The sequence below is a fragment of the Mytilinidion resinicola genome (assembly GCF_010093595.1).
Source record: "Mytilinidion resinicola strain CBS 304.34 unplaced genomic scaffold BDZ99scaffold_26, whole genome shotgun sequence".
Classification (NCBI taxonomy): Eukaryota; Fungi; Ascomycota; class Dothideomycetes; order Mytilinidiales; family Mytilinidiaceae; genus Mytilinidion; species Mytilinidion resinicola.
In genome coordinates, this window is record NW_022985462.1 from 458138 (window position 1) to 477767 (window position 19630).

The 19630-nt window shown below is 52.3% G+C and overlaps 8 protein-coding genes across 8 annotated transcripts; 6 read left to right on the forward strand and 2 right to left on the reverse strand.

The window, feature by feature from the left end:
* Nucleotides 1-35: 35 nt before the first annotated feature.
* BDZ99DRAFT_427045 (RabGAP/TBC) lies at nt 36-3182 on the reverse strand. Its single transcript, XM_033717144.1, has 4 exons — nt 3045-3182; nt 1576-2894; nt 583-1524; nt 36-528 (listed from the first exon to the last, which is right to left on the reverse strand). The coding sequence occupies exons 1-4, from the start codon at nt 3175-3177 to the stop codon at nt 457-459; spliced, it is 2466 nt and encodes an 821-aa protein (XP_033570578.1). The 5' UTR covers nt 3178-3182; the 3' UTR covers nt 36-456.
* A 1152-nt stretch (nt 3183-4334) lies between these two features.
* BDZ99DRAFT_427050 (uncharacterized protein) lies at nt 4335-5927 on the reverse strand. The gene is made up of 3 exons (XM_033717145.1): nt 5740-5927; nt 5421-5661; nt 4335-5311 (listed from the first exon to the last, which is right to left on the reverse strand). The coding sequence occupies exons 1-3, from the start codon at nt 5768-5770 to the stop codon at nt 4513-4515; spliced, it is 1071 nt and encodes a 356-aa protein (XP_033570579.1). The 5' UTR covers nt 5771-5927; the 3' UTR covers nt 4335-4512.
* Nucleotides 5928-6095: 168 nt separating this feature from the next.
* Nucleotides 6096-9838, forward strand: BDZ99DRAFT_453339 (kinesin-domain-containing protein). The gene is made up of 6 exons (XM_033718324.1): nt 6096-6206; nt 6298-6457; nt 6516-6878; nt 7329-7457; nt 7563-9190; nt 9260-9838. Exons 1-6 carry the CDS (start codon nt 6183-6185, stop codon nt 9431-9433), a joined length of 2478 nt encoding a protein of 825 aa, XP_033570580.1. The 5' UTR covers nt 6096-6182; the 3' UTR covers nt 9434-9838.
* Nucleotides 9839-10026: 188 nt separating this feature from the next.
* On the forward strand, nt 10027-10816 carry BDZ99DRAFT_167836 (DUF1674-domain-containing protein). Its single transcript, XM_033712936.1, has one exon. It carries the CDS (start codon nt 10130-10132, stop codon nt 10577-10579), a length of 450 nt encoding a protein of 149 aa, XP_033570581.1. The 5' UTR covers nt 10027-10129; the 3' UTR covers nt 10580-10816.
* Nucleotides 10817-11529: 713 nt separating this feature from the next.
* BDZ99DRAFT_399630 (uncharacterized protein) lies at nt 11530-12195 on the forward strand (the record flags this gene model as incomplete). Its single annotated transcript, XM_033716142.1, has 1 exon — nt 11530-12195. A coding segment is annotated over one exon (666 nt), but the record flags the coding sequence as incomplete, so codon positions are not given.
* Nucleotides 12196-13933: 1738 nt separating this feature from the next.
* Nucleotides 13934-14919, forward strand: BDZ99DRAFT_468146 (uncharacterized protein). The gene is made up of 3 exons (XM_033721181.1): nt 13934-14000; nt 14116-14199; nt 14251-14919. Exons 1-3 carry the CDS (start codon nt 13949-13951, stop codon nt 14658-14660), a joined length of 546 nt encoding a protein of 181 aa, XP_033570583.1. The 5' UTR covers nt 13934-13948; the 3' UTR covers nt 14661-14919.
* A 72-nt stretch (nt 14920-14991) lies between these two features.
* Nucleotides 14992-16392, forward strand: BDZ99DRAFT_167852 (uncharacterized protein). The gene has a single exon (XM_033712937.1). It carries the CDS (start codon nt 15323-15325, stop codon nt 16115-16117), a length of 795 nt encoding a protein of 264 aa, XP_033570584.1. The 5' UTR covers nt 14992-15322; the 3' UTR covers nt 16118-16392.
* A 679-nt stretch (nt 16393-17071) lies between these two features.
* On the forward strand, nt 17072-19627 carry BDZ99DRAFT_468148 (sorting nexin-like protein-41). The gene is made up of 6 exons (XM_033721182.1): nt 17072-17281; nt 17346-17614; nt 17666-17932; nt 17991-19049; nt 19106-19219; nt 19290-19627. Exons 1-6 carry the CDS (start codon nt 17188-17190, stop codon nt 19398-19400), a joined length of 1914 nt encoding a protein of 637 aa, XP_033570585.1. The 5' UTR covers nt 17072-17187; the 3' UTR covers nt 19401-19627.
* The last annotated feature ends 3 nt before the right edge of the window (nt 19628-19630 follow it).

Consider the following 19630-nt stretch of genomic DNA (forward strand, 5'->3'; position numbering starts at 1 on the left):
CATCATTCACGCGGAACTAGGGGTGAAAATAAGAAGTCCTTTTTGTCGCTGGCATAGCATTTGCGTTTCGTTATACGCAAGTTCAGGGTATATAAAACCTCATCCATGATAGAGTAAGGAACAGCCACCTTCCGCCGCATTCAACCGCTCCCCCTACCCCGTCCTCCCCTCTCCCACAGCCATGGCAAGAGATGCTGCTATCACACACGCATCATCGCAATACCAGCAGGTATTAGATAGAAAGCTTAACGGTCCACACCCAGCAGCCAACCAGAAAACCATACGGTATCCAAACACCGACCCCCATGCAATAGAAGAAAAAGTAGGCTACGCACCGCAGGCAGCGCAACCCAGGCCGCTAAAGAATATAGACAATTGAATGCAAAATGCAATGGGATCTGACCATGCGGTCGACGCAGTTTTCCCGAAGTAAAAAATCGCAGGCGTAATCGTAGTCTACTTGCCGCTGTTCATGAGATGAGTGATGTTGTTCCACTTCTGCTTCAGCGTCTCGTGCTCCGAGTTGATCTGTTTGTATCATTAGCGGCTGCATGTGTACGTTTCAAAAGGGGGCTAGCTTACCTCAGCCCATTGCATCTTCGTCTCCACAAGCTCCTTCTCCATGTCCGCCAACTGCTCCTCCAGTGCTCGGTTCTCGTTATGCACAACGATGTTCTTCTGCATGACAGTATCCATCTCGGTCCTTAGCTTCGCCTCGACCTCCTCGGGCTGCTTCTCGACGATCCGCTGGAGTTCCTCGACCCTTGTCTTCAGGCTCTCGTTCTCGTCGCCTAGCGTCTCGTTCTCGACTTTGGTGCGCACAAGCTCCGACGCCATTTGCACGTGCTCCGTGTCGCTTTTCTCCGCGCGTTCCTCGAGCGAGCGAACCTTCATGGTGAGCGTACGGCATTTCTCCTCGAGCGATTCGAGATGCTCCTCGCGCTGTTTTTCGACTTGCTGCTTCTCCCGCCACTCAGTCGCGTAGAGCTTTAGCATTTCCGGCGTGACTTTGACCGCGCACGCATCCTGGACAAGCATGTCGGCGCGGTAGACTTCCTTGTCGATACCGCCGGTAGAACCAAAGAAGCCGCTATCGAGGAGGGAGGAGGCGGACGGAGTTTTGTCGATGTAGACGTCGAAGAGGCGCTCTTTTAGGAATGTGGTGAGGGCGGACATATCACGCATACCGAGGAGGGTTTGCGCGTTCTTTTGCATGAGGACGATGCCGAATTTGAGAATGGCACCTTCGAGACCTTCGCTGAGAATGAGGTCGTAGATGCGAAGAACGAGTTGGAGAGGGAAGCGGTAGGCGAAAAGAGTGAGGAACCATTGCGTGGCGTAAAGATCCGGCTTGACGCCGCGGCGGTTGAGATGACAGTAGAGTGCTGGTTCAAAGTCTTCCAGAAGTCGCTCGAATTGGTAGAGATGTAGATGAAGACCTGGCATGCCGTTGATAAACAGGTCTCGTAGGCCATATTTGTTCATCAGTCGAACCAAGAGACAAAACGCTTCTTCTTCTGGCATCTACGATCTTGATCAGTCATATATAGAGGGATGTCTCAACGTTGCACTTACATTAAACAAAAGTGGCATGACAATGAAATTCATACCCTGTGCATAGCCCACAGCCTCATCAAACAAGGCATAAGCTTTACACAGACCGAACAGTCCGTCTTGGAGCCCATTAGCCATGACATACTTTGAATAACTTGTGCGTGCCCCCAAATCGCGTTTGATAGCCTTTTCGAGCTTTGATATCGCTGCAGTTTCTTCTTTTACCTTCTTCTGCTTCTCTGCCGTCAGTTTCGCGTGCAGCTTGGCCACTGCTTCATGGTCATCGCCTAGTGTTGTCGGTGAACCTGTGGGAGCAGTTGAAGCGGGGGTCGATTGGTTTGAGTGCACTGAGGATGCCGATGAAGCGATAGAGTCTTTCTCTTTCCCAGTCCCATTGGCACGTCCGTTGTGGTCCCCGCGTCCGAATCCCGGAAGATGCATTGTGACACGTTCCTTATCCGTGCCCCTAACGACAAGCTCTTTGTATACACCCTCGAGCTCCTCATTCTTGCTTTGAGCCAAGACTTGCCATACCACACCTCTTATTGCCTGAGGAATGCCACTGGCAATAGCCTGGTTGAGCTCTTCCGAGCTTGTGCGTGCCACCGCAGCAGGTCCTTCGTAGACCACGGATTGCCACAAGTCCCAATCAACTGGAGCAGCAGACTCTGCAGGACCAACAGTGAATCCAGCTGCAGTTCCAGGTGCTAGGTTGGGATTGATAGTCGGTTGCTTTGTCAATGGCCCGGGCCCTGGGCTCGATGCTCCTCGTGACATGTGTGGTACGTGTTCATCCTTTTCGTCGGTAATAGAGGTTGGATTTCCGATTCCAAGGCCTACACTCGCTGTTCGCCCAACCAGACCAGAAAGAGCTCCCCCAGGGCTTGTAGCACCCTCATGCTCCTCTTCCAACGAAGTTATTCCTGCCTCTTCGCGCATGCGCAGAAGCTTGAATCGGTCGCGGAGACTACTCTGACTAGACCTGTTGGTCGATCCCTCCCCATTCCCCTCATCTTCGATTTTGCTTAGCATAAGCTCGGGGTTGCTTCCAATGGTTGCCATTGACGCGTTCGTGTTCCGCCGATCGTGACCAGGGGATACGGCCGGCAGGGGGGGTGAAGTGACCTTCTTCTCCGTGTTCCCTCGGGAAAGCCAAGAAAAGGGACTTGTGATTTTTCTGGTAGGAGGCGCTGGAGGAGGCAGAGTATGAGGTTTTTCGGCGGGGGCAGCAGGCGGTGGTGGGAAGTTTACAGGGGCCATTGTTCCAGAAAACCCCTGTAGACCAGAGGGGTTCCGTGGTGGTAGTTTTGGAGGCAGAGTAGGCGGTGGCGAGTGTTGATCTGGTCATCGTCAGTGCTGGACTACAGGTACTATATCGCCTGTCGAAGTGACGTGGTCCCCCGAATTTACAGCGTGGACTAACGAGCAAAACGGCTTATGGGATTGCCCTTTGCTAGGTTGGGTCCGCTATAGGAGAAGCATACACTAACCTTCTTCCAGGTTGACTTCGTCCATATCCGATGCGTCTGACAGTCGGTGTTGTGTAAGAAGGGGAGATTTCGAAGGCAGGGAGTTCTCGTCGGTCTGGCGGGCATGGCCGTTGGCTCCTTCACCGTTGGACATGTCGGGCAATGGAGGCTCTTCCCTGCTCTCCTTGGTTGTAGTCGTCGAGGAGCGTCGTCGGGTGGTCAGAGATCGCGACCTGGAGCGGTCTGAGTGGGAGGGAGGTCGGGGGGTCATGTCGTGGGCGTCTTCAAAGGTCTCCTATTAGAAATAACAAGTCAGCAGGTGCTCTTGCCTACGCAGACATGTTCAAGAAGGAGTCTTACGCCATCGCCAACTGAACTCTGCACACTTCCAGGCCGGCCATCCATGGTGAAGGTGGCTGTCGTAAGACGTCGCTACGCTCGGCGTAGCGTTGAGGTCGGATTCAGGAAACAAAACGTATCGGATAAACGAGAGTGATCCGGTCGTTGTAGCGACGGTGGTGGATTGAGTTGGTGGAAGAGGCCGTCACGCGTTGCAGTCGTATTAGAATCAATGAGTCGGCTTGTTGGGGTAGCAGAAAGAAGTCGAAGTCGCTGGGGTGGTGGTGTTTAGGAATTAGAGCAGCCGTCCGCCACGCCTAATTCGCGGCAGCCACGACGCTAGAACACGACGACGTTATTGGCGGATATCAGGCCCAGCTGGTAAATATAGCTGAGGGCTGGTGGCGAGCTGCAGGTCTATCTCGTATCAAGGATACAAAGGTACAATATGTGGCGGACATCACAGAGAGCTCCAGAAGGCTACGAACTCCTGCGCCGTGGTGTTCTCCTGACTATTGAAACGCGTCCCTTTCTCCAGGATCGGTTGCCTGCCAGTCTCCTTTCGCGAGGAGTGCTCCCGCTTGTTTCAATCTCAATCTGAAACGACCATCCGACGGCTATCCGGGAACCAGGAAACGCATACCACGCATTTTATTCGTTGTCATGCGACCATCAAACTATATCGACACCAGGTATATTTTATATTCCACTATGTTCAGTACTTGAAGCCTGGCAGTCGACCACAGCTCGGCGTCGTTTCACAGCACGCAAGGACAAAGAGTACACAAGAAAGCCGGCATGTGGGCATGTCTTAGAAGAATTCAATGCATTTAGTTCTAGACCAAAGAAGAACCGATAACGCTTTCATACCACTCTGTGCTTGTCGTGAATCTGTTCATATTATTCGACAGGGTAGGGCGAGAATGTTGATATTGATATCACAATTTTGAATCAAGGATATGGTTGGAATAGCCTCTTCGAATGTCCCGTCTCTCTTCTACCTAAATGCTATCAAAACGTCCTGATATCATCCATACCCTATTGGTAGTCGCTAAAATGCTCAGATCGAAAGTCCTCTCTCCTCTACCATACCCACTCGCTCTATCCATAACATCATGCTGCATGGAATCCATTTTGAAATCTGTGATACCTATCTCCGCCTACTCCCCCACACTTTCATAAACTCAATCTTCTCCCGCACTCCCAACCCAACCCTTTTCACTCTGCCCAGCCTCGCCAAATCTTCCGCTACTCGATCTAGCACACGCCGCTCGTCAGGCGTGAGCCCATCTTCTACGTCGTCTGAGCCGATGAGAGTGTCGGAGCCGTCACCGATGTCTGTCGTATCTAAGAAATTTGTCTCATGCGAGTTCTTTGCTGCCGCATCCAACCCAGTCGATCTTGACGTGGACGAAGAAGCTGGCGTCGGCGACGTAAGCGTCGGATTGTTATAAACACACTCAGCCACGCGAACACGAATACAGTGCGTCGGTTTCGAGCAAAGCCGCCAGAGCCAGCGCAAATACTCTTGCGGCACTGGCGTTGTGATGTCGCCAGGCGTGTAGCGCAGGTTGACCGGGAAGATCTTTGTATTAGGCGGTGTAGACAGAAGACTAGGGCTGAAAGGAAGGATGCCGCGGCCATTAGTGGTCGTACACTCTGGCATCACTACCACGCTTGCATCTGGGTATCGCGCGAGAATCTCAGACAAGGGTACAAGCTTGTCCACGGAGGAGCGTTGAGGCACGAGTTGCGGTGGAAGGAGCGCGAGCTGCATAGCACGGAAGAGGGAGATACGCTGCACGAGGCGGGTACCGGGGTAGGAGGCTGTGAATATGGGATCGAAGATTGCAGCGAGGTAGAGAGCATCGAGGGGAGAGGTGAGGGAGGAGGCGATGATGGTGCCTGCGGAGGGGAGTCGGGCGAGAGCAGCTTTGGAGTTCAGACTACTGTGGGTTTGTTAGTTCTTCCGTTCTGAGATATCGATTCGAAGGCCCTGCGAGAAGACGAGGACCAAAGGTAGTGTAGAATGCATGAGCGCAATATTGGAGATCGTACCCTCTCTTAACTCGATCTATCTGTAGATCTATCCACCAGATTCCTGGTATTCCGATCATGCACCATAGCACCGCTTTCTTCGCGAAGGACCCGACTGGTAGCCATCGTAATATAGTAAAGTAGAAAATCGAGAAGCAGAGAAGCGCTGGCACTCGGACAGCGAAGAGGAAGAGGTGTACGGGCATCCATAGCAGGCCCGATGGCGGGGAGGTTACGGGGAAGAATGGCGCAATCGCGGTGCCTATATAATCGCTTGTCAGTCAAATACTTTCGACTGGGTACATACAGACGGTAAGCATGAATATGGGAGGATTCTCACCCCGATCCCGAAATTGAGAATATTTCTCCATGGTGAAAGTGAGCTCGGTGAATATCACCGGTCCATCGGCGAGGACGCGGTGGAGAATTTATGGCGATGGCCTGAGACAGTGAGCAGCCGTAATACGCGACTCGTCGTGGGGTGACCAGGGCAGAGAGATATGATCTGTCTTTGTAAGTCGGTTGTCGCCTTTCGCGGTAAGTTAAGGATGATGTCGCATCAGCATGTGAAAGACGCCGCGGGAGAGGCTTAGCGCGGGCAGTATAAGCGGGCGATTTTACAGGGGCCGTTGTTTGTGTGTTTACGTCCCCGGCCGCGAGGAAACCACGACCAACAACACCACAACCACCGCATCTCCCAATTCCGTCCCCACGCCTCGCAGGACGCTATGCGTATATGACTGTTGCGCCACTGCGAAGGTGTTATTTGTATCCACATTGGTCATGGAGGGTGCCAACGAGAACGCGGTAAGCTACTTCCTCCTGCTAGCTTCCATCACCACTGCCCGAGATCGAGCATCGCAATACAGAATTACACTCTAACGTATCCTTCTACTAGATGATGAGGCCATCGGGTCTTCGAAAGCCCAATCCTATCAAAATGCCACAGTCCCCCTCTAGAGGCCTCAGCGAGATATCGGAATCCCAGAGCAATTCAAGAATGCTTCCACCACCGGCGCCAGGACAACCCAACGGCCTCAAGCACAAACTTACCGGAGGTATGGCTTGAAATACAGATACTGTTTGATGCGTCGTAGCTAACTTGGAGTGTGCCAGGCCCAGAGCCAATGCCAAAACAACGCAAGACTTTGGCCGAAAAGGCTGGAGAACCCATCGGCCGTACCATAGCAGCACCTCCCAGCGCTCGACCCGTGAGCACTTCAGTCAGCAAGACTCTCGCCCAGTCGGCCTCTCGTGTACCATCCGCATTGACGCGCACCGCCTCAACATCAAACTTTGGGACCAGTGTGCCTTATGGGTCTCGAGTGCCGTCCGCTATGTCTGCTATGAAGAGCTATGGTCGCCCGCAAACATCAAATTCACATCATCGGAGCGCATCCCACAACAGTGTACAACGCCCAGCTACGGCTCAAGCGCAACGTTCTGCTAGTGAGGAGAGTGCGGCTCTAAAGGAAAAAGGTGCATATCTTCCTTCTTCTATTACCTTTCATCAATCACTACGGACCACAAAGCAGCGATATCAGAACGACTCCAAGGGTTATAATTATTGCAATTATAATAATGAGTCGCATGGTTTCGTCTCGACTTCTCATTCATCTCAACGTCAACAACTTCCCATCACGGACTTTCCAGACGAGGACTTGACTACGATGGTCGAGCATATGAATTTGGCCTCCAGCACCAGGTCTTCAAGAGAATACAAGTCACCTGAGAAAGAGCCACAAGGCCAACAAACTCCTTCTCATATTCCAGTCTTTGCTGCCACTCCTCCACGCTTGATTCCTACGCCCACTCCTGGGATGGGTGTTTCTCCTTCTCCGAGAGGCTCCATTTCTCGGTCGCGCTCACGACCTGTCTCTCCAAGTAAACAATCATTCTTCCTGACCAAAGATTCTAACGTGAGAATAGAGCAATGGGATTACGAGAGTCGATTCCAGACGATAGAAAGTCAGTTCCAGAACATGGCAAAGAAAGTGGAGGGTACTATATCCGAGAAGGAAGGCCTCCAGGAATCCATCAATCAATTCAAAAACAAGAGTGAGTTCTCTCCAAATGTTTGAGCCTCCCTTCGAGAGCTTTTCGTCATAACTCTCTACCAATTTTCAAGTATGCAGATGCTAACGTGTGGTTTGAAACCTGTAGTTAGCGAGTTGGAATCAATTCGACTACAACTCACCACCAACAACACCCGGTTACAAACTGAACTAGACGAGTATCGAGGAAAGCTCTCGAGTGCCACCCTAGCGCTTGAAGAGTGTAGACGAGCCCATTCTTTTGAAGTTGACGATCTACGCCGAAAGCATCGTAATACTACCGAGGACCTTCGAGACGAGCATCGACGTGAACTAGAAAAGATACACAAGGAAAACGACGGTGCTGCTGATAAAAGCCGAAAGGATTTTGTAATAGAGGTCGAGAAGCTCATCAAGCTGCACCAAAATGAGTTAGCTGAACTGCAGCGTAAACTCAAAGTGGAGGTCGAGGAAGAGAAGAGTAAGAGGGCACAGGAACTCGAGGAACTACAAAAGCAATGGGCTTCGAAGTTGCACGGCGTTGACATTGACCTGGATGCCAAGGAAAGAGAGGCACAGAAGGTCAGAGGGGAGCTTTCTATTATCACCACGGACCTGGAACGGGAACGACTTCTGAAGACCTCACTACAGGAAAAGCTATCCGAGGCCACTGGGAACAACATTACCCTGGAAGCTGCCAATCGGGAAATGAAGGCAAAGATCGACTTCCTTGAATCCGATAACCAAGCTCAGTCGAACTCCTTCGCGGAGCTTCATCGCCGCATGCAAGAAGCGATAGAATCCGCAGCTCAAGCCAATGAGAAACTCCGAGTCGAGGAGACTCTACGCCGCAAGCTACACAACCAAGTTCAGGAGCTCAAGGGCAACATCAGAGTCTTCTGTCGTGTCCGACCAACCTTCGCATCCAGCGAAACTGAGCCGGCAAACATTGCCTACCCTGATTGCGAAACCGACAGTAAAGAGGTGGCAGTTCGAGGCCCAGAGCAGCGCACCGCTCTTGGTAACGTCACCACGTCCAACAACTCGTTCTCATTTGATCGTGTCTTTGGCCCAACGTCGCAGAATGCGGAGGTTTTCGAGGAAATCAGCCAGCTTGTCCAGAGCGCGCTGGACGGATACAATGTGTGCATATTCTGTTACGGACAGACAGGCTCTGGCAAGACTTATACCATGTCTTCGCCTGATGGCATGATTCCACGAGCAGTTCAGCAGATTTATGCCGAGGCAACTCGGCTTGAAGAGAAGGGTTGGAAGTACAGGATGGAGGGCTCGTTTGTTGAGGTCTACAACGAGAACATCAACGACTTGCTTGGCAAATCTGAGGACTTGGACAGGAAGAAGCTAGAAATTCGACACGATACCGCTAAGAAACAAACGATAATTACGGATGTCACGACTGTTGAACTGGATGGCCCTGACAGGGTTGACGAGATGCTCAAGCGAGCCAGCAATAATCGCAGTGTAGCAGCTACGAAAGCAAACGAACGATCTTCGCGGAGTCACTCGGTGTTCATTTTGAAGTTGGTCGGCGTGAACAGCATCACTGGTGAACGAAGCGAAGGCACACTCAACCTGGTCGATCTGGCGGGCAGTGAGAGACTCGCACACAGCCAGGCGCAGGGTGAGCGCCTGAAGGAGACACAGAGTATCAATAAGAGTCTTAGCTGTCTTGGAGATGTCATCAACGCGCTAGGAAGTGCAAAGGAGAACGCACATGTTCCTTACCGGAACAGCAAGGTACGTTCAGGCAGAACCTACCAGCTCAGGATTTTTCGACAGGAGTATGTGTACTGACCTCATCCGTAGTTGACCTATCTCCTTCAGTATTCTCTCGGTGGAAACTCGAAGACCCTCATGTTCGTCATGGTCAGCCCTGACCAGGCCCATCTCCAGGAAACAATAACGAGTCTCAAGTTTGCGACCAAGGTTCACAACACTCACATCGGTACTGCTAAGAAGCAGACCAAAACGAAGGACTAACCAATACATCCCGGATTTCTCTATTGCATAAATATTCATGCACGCCACTTCTGGTTACGGTGGGGCCTGGAGGTTGTTGGGTAGATACCCTCACACATGGCATATGATGTATCTTTTTTCCTCGACATGGACTAGCGAAAGTCTTACTGGCTTGCTTCGTGTTCGAGGGCGTTTTCTCTGAGCGGCATTTTTGAGTTTTCATGATCATTGGCGGGCGTTTTGGCTATGGCATATTACTCTGTGCCTCGATGGCGTTTTGGGGGTAAATCTGACTACATTGAATGCAGTCTCTTGTTCGTTCTAGTGCTGAAATCCACCGATGCTGAAGGGTGTTGACTCGATGTTGCTCATTTACAATTTCCATTGTATCGTGCTTCACCTCTATGCCTCCTACCTGGGGCCGCGCTTGCTTCACCAGATCTTCAATTACTTCGTGATCAATGCTATATCTCGTAAGAAGTTAGTCTTCTCCGGTGGCAGTGCTCCTCTGATTTGATGTCGGCTTAAATGGTGAAGCTCCGACATTCCGGCTCTCCGATTGGCCACCAGAACCGCGGATCATCCATCTCGAACTCCCGCCACCCTCTGCCTTTCTTCAACATCAATCCAACTACATCGCCACTTACACCTTACAACATTCAACACGCACGCTACAAACACCCTCTCACGATAATCTGTCTCAATTGAATCAAGACGATGCGCCCTACAACTACCCTCCCCCGCCTCCTCTCCCGCCGTGCCTTTACCACTACCGCCCGCACCCTCAACTCCCCCTTCCGCCCTGGCCCCTCACCCCCCAAGCTCCCACGCGAAGAGCAAGAGCTGTTCGAGAAACTCCAACAAGAAAGCAGTGGGGCGTTCAGTACGCCGAAAGTCAACCAGTCACCTGCTTCGTCCACAGCTAGCGATATGAGGGCACGGATAAACCAATCACCAGATGGAGCCGAGGTGGAGGTGAAGCTGGAGGGAAAGATATTGGAGGAGGAAGGCGAGCAGCTGCATCCTAATATCCGGAGGGGCGCGAAGCCGGAGTTTGAGGGGGATGTCAATCCGAAGACGGGGGAGGTGGGAGGGCCGAAGAATGAGCCGCTTAGGTGGGGTGGGACTGGGGATTGGAGTTATAATGGGCGGGTAACGGATTTTTAGGTGGATAGGTTAGGGATGATTGATGAGAGAGGGGTAGAGGAGTGTCGGTGGTAAAAGACGGGGTGGTGTATTGTAAGAGGGACGGAAGAAGACTACATATCAAAAGACCGTAATAAACTCTATATGGATTTGAGCGCTTTTGCAAACGGACTATATGGCTTGGTTCGTGGCTTTCAAGGCGTTACCTCGGGAATCTGTGTTGAGATCTGTGAGTAGATCCACCCTTTATTCTAGCGAACACTCTGTTGACTAAACGTTCAAGACTATCTAGCAATGCTAATAACTTTAAGCTCGTATGTCGAAGAGGAAAGGTAACCTATCTTTTGCTTCTTTGTTCATTCGAGGCGCCCTTGGTCTCCCGTGCAGAATGCAGATACCATGAATACTTGTCTGATATGCCACTTCCTACAAGAAATATCTTCTCGATTTCTAGCGTTTTTGTCGTATATTTCAACGCCAGGCTAAAGCTAGATCTCAGTTCTATGAACATTTGGTCTGGACGAGAAAGGGCTTTGAAAGCCTCTGGATCATCAAGAGTTGCTTTCTTGGGGCACTTTGATGAATGACGGGAACTGGGAACTACAAGCGATTCTTAGCAGCATTCCAAAAAGTCTTCGGATTTCGGTACTTCAAGAATGCGTGTTTACTACAACACAGCAGAGCACTACTTCTAGTTGAGAAACCTGGTACAAAGGTAAGATCTTTAAGTGTTTGGTCTCATTCTACTAAAATGTGCACACGTAATCCTGAGAGGGTTTGCGGATAGAGAATGCCAACTGACGTACTTCATAAAACATACGTATGGTGTCCAACGCGTGGGCAAATTTCCAGGAATTGAGGCACGTACACAAAACATCGAGCACCTCCTTGCTTGGCTGTAAACCTCGCTCAGTCCGCAAAGTGGTTACATCTCTTCTTCAATGGTTCTCAGGACTGCCTGCGTCTCCAAAATGTCTCTCAAACGTCTATGTACACTACTTGCGGTATTATCATGTCTTTCAATCGCATCTGCTCATATGCAGATGAGTTGGCCATATCCACTTCGCAGTCCATTGGATCCACTTACTCCATCGGAACTGAAAGATTACAACATGATCTCACCACTTGATCCCAGCGGCGACGACTATGCTTGCAAAGGCTACCAATACAACACACCCTGGCGACCGACCGCATCGTACAACCCCGGAGAAACATACAATATCACGTTAGCCGGAGAAGCAACACACGGCGGCGGCTCTTGCCAAATATCTCTTTCATACGACAATGGAGTGACCTTCAAAGTCATCAAAAGTATAATCGGAGGCTGCCCCATTGCGCTGACCTACGGGTTCACAATTCCAACCACAGCTCCTAGCGGCCAAGCTCTGCTCGCGTGGACCTGGTTCAATCACGAGGGTAACCGCGAGATGTACATGAACTGCGCTGTAGTTGATATTGCTGGCAATGGGAGACCCAAATCGAGAAGAGCGGCAAATGCGGCACTTGCCCGTCTACCGAACGTTTATGTCGCGAATCTCGCTGATATCAACTCTTGCAAAACGGTTGAGATGCACGACGTCGTGTTTCCTGACCCGGGCAAAGACGTAGAATACGGCGGCGGCATGAGCTCAGCAAGTACAGCTTCAAGTGAGAGTGGACAGTGTGGTGGTATCGGGAAGGCTGGGACCGTAGAAACACAAGATGGGAATCAAGAGGCACCCCAACCTATCGAGGGCGGCAAGGGAGCCATCCAGCACAATGCTGAAACGCCCACATCAAATTATCCCATAGCTAGCCCGGATTTCCAATCCGAAAGCTCACTCGTTGAATGGCCTAGTATCACCGACCCAGCGGCCTCTCAAGGACTGTCTTCTACCACAGCATCCATACCTATCCAAGAACCTACTCCCATTGAGAAATCTGCAGAGCTTGTAGCACCAGTACTGGCAGAAGAATCTATCACGCCAGAATTACCTCTTCCCAGCGAAGAGGCTGCTGGTCCCGCAGATGTGTCGGCCCAGACATCTGTCGCTCCTGAAATAACTGCCCCCAGCGAAGAGCCTAGTGCCAATGAAGAGATTCCGCTCGAACCATCTATCGCCCTCGCAGAGGCACTTTCCACGGAAGAGCCTGCTTCTACTGCAGAAGCTATCTTGAGCGAAGCACCCGCTCTAACTGCCGAAACCACACCAGCAGATGAGACTGCGGCCACTGAAGAACCAACTGCTCTTCCTAGTTTAGTAGACGATGGATTTCCTCCAGACAATGGTGTCCCGGATGAATTCGCCGGGGACGAACTGGGTCCAGATGGACTTATACGCGTAGAGCAGCCGCTCCGACCCTATGGGCCATTGCGTGAATGCATCCAGCTGCCAGACGTCACAGTCACTGTTACTGCGTCACCACGGAGAAAGGCCACTCGTCGACCTAATCAACCTCCGCCTGATCCCGATCGCACAAAGAAAGCTGGAGGTCCAATCCAGTCTGAATCCGTAAGACCTCCACAAAATGGTGGTCCCAAGCCTGCTCCGCCTCCAAACTGCGATATCTCCAACCCTCCATTCGCTACCGGCGATCCCTCTTCCTATCTCCCCTGCCACCCAGGGACCTTCCTTTGCACATCGTTGACCTCCTACCTTACTTGCATCCAGAGCTCTTCCGGTTGGGCATATGGTGCTCTTCAAAATGTAGCAGCGGGCATGGCATGTCAACCACACCTCACGCCCGACGGCAGTGCCAATGCCAACCCCCGTCCACGCCCGACCCGCATTCCGTTGGTTGCGAACCCAGACGATCCCCAGGCTATTGACTGGGGCAACAATGGCCCGGGTGGAGATAGCGGGAAGCAATGTCCTGTAGTTGTGCCGGGGTACTATCGGGATGACAGGTATGTCGCCCCTCAGGCGAATGGAGGTGGAGGTGGTGACGCTGGAGGCGCTTCGTGTAGTCCAGATGGGAGCTACAAGTGCAATGGGCCAAACGGCTTCATTGTCTGCAATTTTGGGAAATGGGTGGATATGGGAAAGGTGGCCGCGGGCACGAAGTGTGTGGATGGTAAGATCGTTGCAGCGTGAGGGAGATATTCTACGAAAGCTAGTGATGAGAAGCTACACAGTTTCAGAACATGCAAACGCTTGAGTGCTGGAGGGGCTCTCTAGTTAGGTTTGAGTATCGTACATTCATCTTCCTTCAGGTTGTTTTGCAATAAAAAAGGACCATCTGCGTTTCTTGGATATGTGCTTTGGTGTCACCTCCTACTCACATAGACTGATATCACGTGATCACGTATCTTCGCCGTGACTGTCTATCCGGAATGTCCTCTGCAGCTTCTAACCTCTAGACTATGAGATCATGGAGATAAATCCAACTCCGACGTGGACGACCTCGACGATGGCCACCAAAGTCAGCGTCAAAGGAACCGTTCACGGCGCTCAAACTCAAGGTAAACAGCAAACGTTCGCCCTCCAAACTTCCCCTTACACTACTCTCCGAACGCACCTCTGCCATTGCTTCAACCGCGACACGTTCCGAGAACAGCCACTGAACGCACCTCGCAGACGGTCCCGGAGAGAGCTTCGCATCAGAGCCATTCCCCGATTTCACCCTCATCTCGTTCCATCCTTCGATCGAGAAAACCAGCTGTACGTCTCCCCTCGTTACCGCCCTCCGCTCCGCCAATTGACACAACACAGCCAACCCAACCACCGCTCTCTGTACCACCTGCAGCACTGTCTTCGTCACCGCCCTCAACATCCCTCCCATCAACATCACCACGACCTTCAGTACCACGAGCCCCACCGCCATCCTCACCACCCTCAGCATCACCTCTCCCACCATACATCTCCTCAACATAGCCTCCGCTACTACTCAACTCCACCCCGCGTACGTAGACACCCCCGACGACCAATCCACCGACAGGATGCAGCGCAACGACGTCATCATCATCATCCTAGTGTGCGTCTTCGTCGGCGCGCTCGCGGCCATCTGGTTCTGGCTCAGCGTGATCCGCAACAACGTGCAGGCGTATCTGGACCGGTGCGCGGCGGACGAGGATAGTATGAATGGCGGCAGCGGAGGAAAGGGAGGGATTAGGGATGTTTGAGGCAGTTGATGGGGAACTGTTGAGGCGGGACTGGGCGGGCGATTGGGGTCCTGCTATTGAAAATGGACGGACGACTGGGTGATGTGGGAGCTTTGGCGGCGAGGCTCAATGAGGGAAACGAGTTGTGGGATGTTTGGGAGCGGTGTGAATGATTGATGGGCAAAGGAATGAGCTTCCCGGGTTACTCACGAAGCACGACGCCACTCATTGTTCATGGAATTGATCGACTTAGGGTTGTTGATTGATACGGTGTAGACTACAAACAATGAAAAGCACCTACAACTCTGAAAACCTTCTTCAACCCCATATACCTTGGTCTGTGTACATTACAAGCGAGCTTACCAATTGTGCACGATGATCAGTTTCCCTCTCGTTCATATTTCTCAATATTCCTTGAAAACTTCTACGCAGTGCCAAGAAGGCGTATACAAACCTATCACATAGCATTGATAGAGCAAACATCGCTACATTACCCTTCAAAGAGCGAAGTTTGCGTCGCATGTGAGTACTAGACCGAGAACAACAAACACAAGGGCGACATAGCAAACAAGTTTGCAAATCTTAATGTTCCCATTGATTAGGGCCCATGTCTTTCATCGTGCATCGTCCTCGCGCATATATTTTGTAAATCTGATTCCTACCTTTTTTTAGCTTCATCAATCATGAGCGACGGCGGCGCGACTGTCGCGATCATCATCGCAGGCGTTCTAGGAGCCATCTTGGCGTGGATCAGTGTGCATTTCTGCCGGAAATGGATCAAGAAACGGCATGCCAACATGGAGCGAGAAGATCACCTGAAGGAAATGCAGGCGGCGCAGGACGCAGAACGCGGGCGGGATCGAAAGCGGAAACGGAGACCAAGAGAAAAACGTGATGATCGCGAGGCTCCAGATTGGCAAGTGCCTGCTCCAGAGGTACGGATGCCGGAGGAATACATACCTCAACCTCCTGTGGAAGAATTACCACCGCAGCCACAGCAGCCACCACAGCCGCCGCAGCCGACGATGCCGGAGCCGGTTCATGTGGACTATATTGCGGAGGTTGATGAACTGCCTGAGGTTATAGCCGGTCTCCAGGGTAGAAGGGTGCACGAACGAGATTGTCGATCTTGTTCGACGGATTCGTCATCATCATCTTCGTCCTCTTCGGCTGCTCGACGCAGTCGAACGTCTGATACGACAAGAGAGAGCCGAGAGAGACCACTTGAAGACAATGAACCAAGACCATACGTGCGCAATCATCAACCGAATCCTCGACCGCCTCCAAGGATGCCACCCCGAGTCTCCCAGGGCTTCAATTTCAATGGCATGCCACCTATGGCGCAGGATACGGGGAGAGGCGGCCGGAGAGGCCAGAGATGGAGGTATGGAACTACCAGCCCGAGAGGGACGAGACAAGTATTGAACCAACCAGATAGGACGAAAAGGCGAAACGCACCGAGTAATACTCCTCCGTGAACCATAGACCTCTCGTGGGGCCAAACCTTAGATCGTTAGTCTCACGGTTTGAACACTCACTGACCCACATGTTTGCTTGTAGTGACGGCAGTCCCTGAAGAAACACCGACACAAACGAGGCAATTCGATGTTCGACGGCCTCCAAGCAATGCAACCTCTGAACTAGTCGAAGAGCGCCCTGAGCCTCCGCAAACGGTTATTCCAGAATTTGGACGTTCGGCCCAACCCCCTCCAGAAGCATCAGAGGTCGTAGACGATATCCCAAAGGCAGAATCGGAGGGTGAAAAGAACTCAGCATTTGTGGTTGACGATCAAAGGCCCGAACCTTCACCAGTACGTCCAGAGGCTGCCATGGACCATCCCTTTGAGCCTGTCATACCGGAAACATTGATCGAGATGCCACCAATGCCGGACTCAGTGTATCTTCACAGTCCCGCAACGCCCACTTCGCTTATATCCAGCTTTCACACCTGCCACTATGCGAATAGTTTGAGACGTCCAAGCTCCGACTTCTCTGGTGTGTATCGAGGGGGCGGGGAGGGAGCGTCGTCAATTGGGACAAATGAAGAGTATTTCCAGCGCAATCTTGATCCGAATGGGGCATATATGTATTCGGACTCACGGCCAAATAGCAGCATGGAGGCGGTGATAGGACGGCCGCCGTCGATTATGTCGTCGTTGGATGGGTATGGAGGCAGGTGAAGGATGATCGGTGTCAGTAGCAATTGCCGGGACAATGAAACTGGCTGCATGCAGTGAAACGGCACTGGAGCTGTACAAGCCGAACTACAACCATCTCTTCTACAAAGCTACGGACGGTGCATGTTTGATGGTGTTCTGTGGTTTGTAGGTCGTCGAGAGAAGCTTGCAGGGCTTGTCACATCAGTGGGGCTTAACCATCAGCGGCGACGGACGTCACGCCGCCTGCCCTCTGCTTGACTCCAGGGCCAACCACTTCCATTCTCACTACAGCAACACCACCGAGTTCCATGCGCCGCCGACACTGTGCCGCCGTATTGCCTCGCCATCTACACGCTGCATAGTCTACCCTATCCCCATAGCACTGCACCATGTGGGACGACGAGGACAACAACCCCTACGGATCCTTCGTCCGACACGATTCGGATGCCTCCCACGCTCCTCATTTGGGCTCGCCCGGCAGCCGTGAGTCTCATGCTGCAAATCTGCTCGCATGAAGCTCTGCAGCTAACTCTATCATGCTCCTCAGTGCCATACAGACCAGCCACCCCTCCATCGGACGTCTCCTCTCCCCGCAATGAGTCCCCAGAGTTCATTTCCCGGCCTGGGAACATGAGCGAAGTCGACTACGACGAAGACCACACCGAGGGGACCAAGATAGAGCCCAAGAAGGGCGGTTATGATAGCCGGGTCGAGATGGTCTTGTATGAGAATCCAGATCTGCCCATTCTTATTACATACGCGGGAAAGAACCTCGAGGGCGGCGGCGGCTACATTGCGTATACAATCAGGACTGGTGTAGGTTATCTAGGAGCTACAGCTGCAGCTTCCCGCTTAATATCACGTTAGGATCTCGAAGTGCGCCGAAGATACTCGGAATTTGCGTCACTCAGAGCGACTATGGTCAACCTGCACCCCACCTTGATTATACCGCCAATACCAGAGAAGCACACCATGGCAGACTATGCCGCGAAGCCTACCAAGGCAAAAGAGGATGCGGGTATCATCGAGTTGAGAAAGCGCATGCTGGCGGTGTTCCTCAATCGGTGTAGGCGCATGAAGGAGGTCCGGGAAGACGGCGTGTGGTGGAGGTTTCTGGACCCAAATGCGAGCTGGGTACGCTCTCTCCCCAAGATCCAATATAAGTAGCAAAGCTAACCGGTACTCTGCACAGAGCGAGGTACTAAACTCAGATCCGGTGAAGAACATCCCGAAGAATGTCCTCAAAGCACCACCGCTTGACGCTGCGAATCCGACACCTGCCCACAACTTCCTTCCCGTCCCATCAGCTTCAGCGAAACTTAAGACAGTCGGCGGAACCACAGGTGCCGGCATTCCCACAACTCCACCCAGCCACGCCGCCCAACCATCAGCCGCCTCACATACCATTCCTGGGCCGCAGGTATTCGGCCGATTTCCGCCCACATCGCAAAATCTCTCAGAGGAGCAACTCGACCCATACTTTGTGAACTTTGAAACATCGTCTCGGGACCTGGAGGCTCTGCTCCAGGGGAGTATGGAAAAGGTAAACCGCAGGACACTTACACACCTAACCTCCTGGGGCGAAGACATGGCCGAACTAGGCGCAAAATTCAACGCCTTTTCCCTCTCGGAGCAATCACAATCCCTCGCCGCAGCCATCGAGAAAACCGGCCAGGCCGTCGACTCCACCTATATCGCAACCGCCGAGCTCTCCTCCTCCCTCAGCGCAAGCTTCGCCGAACCCATGCGAGAGAGCGCCCAATTCGCAGGCGTCGTCCGCAGCGTACTTCGCTACCGCATCCTTAAACGGATACAAGAGGATATGACAAAAGACGAGCTTGAGAAGAAGAAAGCGCTCCTCGAAACCCTCGAACGCAGCGAAATGGAAGCGCGACGGCTCGAAGAGCACTTAAATGCTCAGGGCAGCCCTTCAGGTCCAAGGCGCTCCATATCATCCGCCTCACAACGCGCTAGCACAGACAGGAAGCGACGAGAGGAGGACACGGCGTCCATAGACTCAGACTTCCCGCCGACCCACGGCGAGGCCCAGCCACCCTCGGCTTCGCAAGGCGCCCCTGCGCACTCGGCGCCCAGCTCGCCGACGGGCGGCCACAAGAAGAGCCCGAGCGGGAACTTTGTGACGACGAAGATTTTCGGGCGCATCAGTCATGCGTTCCAGGGCATGGCGGATGTGGATCCGGAGAGGACAAGGAGGGATCAGATTGGAAAGACGAGGGAGAGCTTGGTTCAGGTAGGCTCTATACCTAATGTCCTCGGTAACTATACCCGATGCTAATTCCTCCACAGCTCCAGCAAGCTCTCGAAGTCGCGGAGAAAGATACCAAAGACGCCTCGCGCGGCGTGCTGAAGGACCTGCAACGGTTTCAGACAGAGAAGGAGGAGGACTTGAAGAGGTATATGGTACGTATAGCCACTCTCCTACGAACTCCCTATATCGCCAGGAACAACAGCTAATTTTTTTTTATTGCAGATTGCCTTCGCAAAATGCCATATCGACTGGGCGAAACGGAACCAAGCATCATGGGAGGAAGCTAAGGCCGAAGTTGCTAATATTGACGCGCACACCGAGCAGGATATTTGAAGGCTGCAAGCCCCATCCACTGGCTTGCCTGAATCGGGAGGATGGGAAATCGGCATTAGGTCTGGGATTCCCCGCTGTATCAGCTAGACATACCTAATTCAGAAGTGTGCTATACATGTATTGTTGAGGGTTCACGCTGCGAGAATGGTTTCTGATTGACGCGTGACTGGGAGTCCAGTAAGACAGTATAATGCCAGTTATGACTACAGACGCAGACCCTGGCTCTGACC